General features: G+C 44.2%; 1 protein-coding gene across 1 annotated transcript; it reads right to left on the reverse strand.

Moving 5' to 3' along the window:
• Positions 1-644: 644 nt before the first annotated feature.
• On the reverse strand, positions 645-1,097 carry LOC110900538. The gene has a single exon (XM_022147426.1). It carries the CDS (start codon positions 1,095-1,097, stop codon positions 645-647), a length of 453 nt encoding a protein of 150 aa, XP_022003118.1.
• Positions 1,098-1,601: the final 504 nt, after the last annotated feature.

Consider the following 1,601-nt stretch of genomic DNA (forward strand, 5'->3'; position numbering starts at 1 on the left):
CCACTCAAGTTTAGTGGTTCTGAGGGAGCAACTGGGCTTTTTCAATGGTTCGAGAGCATTGAGAATACTTTTCACCACGTTCAGTGTCCGAATAATCGCAAGGTCGAGTTTTCTTCGAGCGTGTTTCAGAAGAGGGCTCTTACATGGTGGAATGGGGTAATGAGAGACCGTGGTGCAGAAGTTGCTCTGGCACAGACGTGGGCTGAACTGAGAGCTCTTATGATGAGGGAGTTTTGTCCTCGTCATGAACAACGAGCGTTGGAGAAGGAGTTTGATGACTTGAAACAAGATAGTGGCGAGCACAGGGCATATACTGATAGGTTTGAGGAGTTGAGTCTGCTTTGCCCGACTATGGTTGCCCCACTCGACAAGGCCATCGAAAGGTACATTGACGGCCTACCTGACTCAGTACAAGACATCATTTTTTTTGGGTAAAGGGTTACCCCGGTAAATTTTATAAATCACCAAACCAAATAAAAACAGGGTGTGCCAAGACACTGACACACACTACTAGTCAAGACAAACCAAGACTAGAACATCCAAGAACAACAACCAACGACTAAAACAAACAACCAGAAAAAAAAGAAACAAAGCCCGATCAACTAAGCCCCTAACAAACAGGACATCGAACAATAACACCAACTCTAGCCCGGGTGACAATCCAAATTCTTTATCGAAATCTGCCAGGTATCCAAGAGGTTGCGATGCTTCCGGTCCCTACCAAGCTTAAAACCCATAATCTTCAATCGAACCGTACTGATGATAACATGGGAAAGCATATCAGGAGTTCGCTGGACACTAGAGAATAACCGGTTATTCCTCTCTTGCCATACATAGTACGAAGCGGCCGCAATAAGGAGTTTACCAACAATCCGGTCAAGCTGGCGAGAGTTTGCATTTTGAACCATCCACTGCATAATCGAGGACCATGTGTTGTTGACACTCTCCATGTTAACCATTTTCCTCACTGAATCCCAAACTTTCGAGGCAAAGGAGCATTGAAAGAAGAGGTGGTCTATAGAATCACGATCATAGTAACAAAGAGGACAACACATAAGGATCAGATTTGTAGTACTACCCGCTTCCCAAGTAGCCATCCTGTCTTGCGTCTTTAACTTATTATTTATCACTAACCACATATGGAATGAATGCCGAGGAATGCATTGACTGAACCATATCGAGTCAACCCAATCAACCCTATCACCCCTATGACGCAAAGTATTCTAAACTTCCCAAGACCGAAATTGATAAAAGTTCCCCTCCATATCTTTCCAACGACATCGATCAGCCATATCAACTAAAGGATGCGGTGGAGGAATATTTAGAAGAACCGGAAAAAGATCGAACCAAGCTTGAGGCCATTTCCATTGGCCGATATCATCAATCAGATCCGCAACGGTAGAACGAAGGTTAAAACCCGCATTGGCTATAACCCGAGGAGTAATAAAGGATCTAAGAGGACTACAAGAACACCAGTTATCACTCCAAGCATTCGTTTGCCGACCGCTCAGGATAGACATCCAAATATAAGGCCTTATGTGATTACGAATTGCAAGAATATGTCTCCATCCCCAACTTACACTACCATGTTTCGTCACCTC

This window comes from Helianthus annuus, chromosome 13 (genome assembly GCF_002127325.2).
Source record: "Helianthus annuus cultivar XRQ/B chromosome 13, HanXRQr2.0-SUNRISE, whole genome shotgun sequence".
Lineage (NCBI taxonomy): Eukaryota > Viridiplantae > Streptophyta > Magnoliopsida > Asterales > Asteraceae > Helianthus > Helianthus annuus.

Excerpts from the sequence above, each read along its gene's own strand:
- LOC110900538 (XM_022147426.1), bottom strand. The coding sequence starts at position 1,097 with ATGGCTACTTGGGAAGCGGGTAGTACTACAAATCTGATCCTTATGTGT.